Source organism: Condylura cristata, unplaced genomic scaffold, assembly GCF_000260355.1.
Source record: "Condylura cristata isolate star-nosed mole 26May11 unplaced genomic scaffold, ConCri1.0 scaffold00054, whole genome shotgun sequence".
Lineage (NCBI taxonomy): Eukaryota > Metazoa > Chordata > Mammalia > Eulipotyphla > Talpidae > Condylura > Condylura cristata.
The window spans coordinates 1,464,022-1,464,598 of record NW_004567155.1 but is presented as its reverse complement, the minus strand read 5'-3'; the positions used below and the strand labels follow the sequence as shown (position 1 = coordinate 1,464,598).

At 75.6% G+C, this 577-nt stretch overlaps 1 protein-coding gene across 1 annotated transcript in view; it reads left to right on the top strand.

Moving 5' to 3' along the window:
* Positions 1-2: 2 nt before the first annotated feature.
* Positions 3-577, top strand: part of LOC101626762 (CD151 antigen-like) — a gene marked incomplete at its 5' end in the record, with an annotated part of 5,468 nt that continues 4,893 nt past the window's right edge. Inside the window, 3 exons of the mRNA XM_012734340.1 lie at positions 3-52; positions 126-216; positions 295-573. Of these exons, the coding sequence (XP_012589794.1) occupies positions 3-52; positions 126-216; positions 295-573 (420 nt within the window). The remainder of the gene's footprint in view (positions 53-125; positions 217-294; positions 574-577) is intronic.

Below are 577 nucleotides of genomic sequence, written 5' to 3'. Positions count from 1 at the left end.
GCCTGGAGGAGGCGGCCCGGGAGCGGGACCGCCTGGAGCAGGCGCTGCGGCGGTGAGGCGGGGCGCGCGGGTGGAGGGGCCGGCGCGCCCGGCGGGCTCTAAGCGGCCTCTGCCCGGTCCGGAAGGCGGGAGAGCGAGCACGAGAGGGAGGTGCGGAGTCTGTGCGAGGAGATGGAGCAGCAGCTTCGGGAGCAGCGCCAGCACCTGCGGGCTCAGGTGGGCCTGCGGCGCCGTTTGCCCCCACCCGAGTGGGCGGCGCCGCGCCAAGACTCAGGTGCCCGCCATGTACCCCAGGACCTCCCGCGCGAGAAGCCGAGGGGCCCCCTGGAGCTGGAGCTGCACCGGTGCGAGCAGGAGCTGGAGGGCGCGGGCGCCCGGCAGCGGGAGGTAAGCGCTGCCCGCAGGCTCGGGGCGCTGGCCGCCTGGGGCCACCCGGGTCACCCAGCGCCGGGCAGTGCCGTGCGCCCGAACCTGTGTGAGGTCCTGCGGTTGCTGGGAGTCAGGGGCCAACGCAGCCTCCCAGAGAAGTGGGGCCCTCTGGAGCCTCGATCCCGCACCTCTGCAGCTGGAGCAGCAG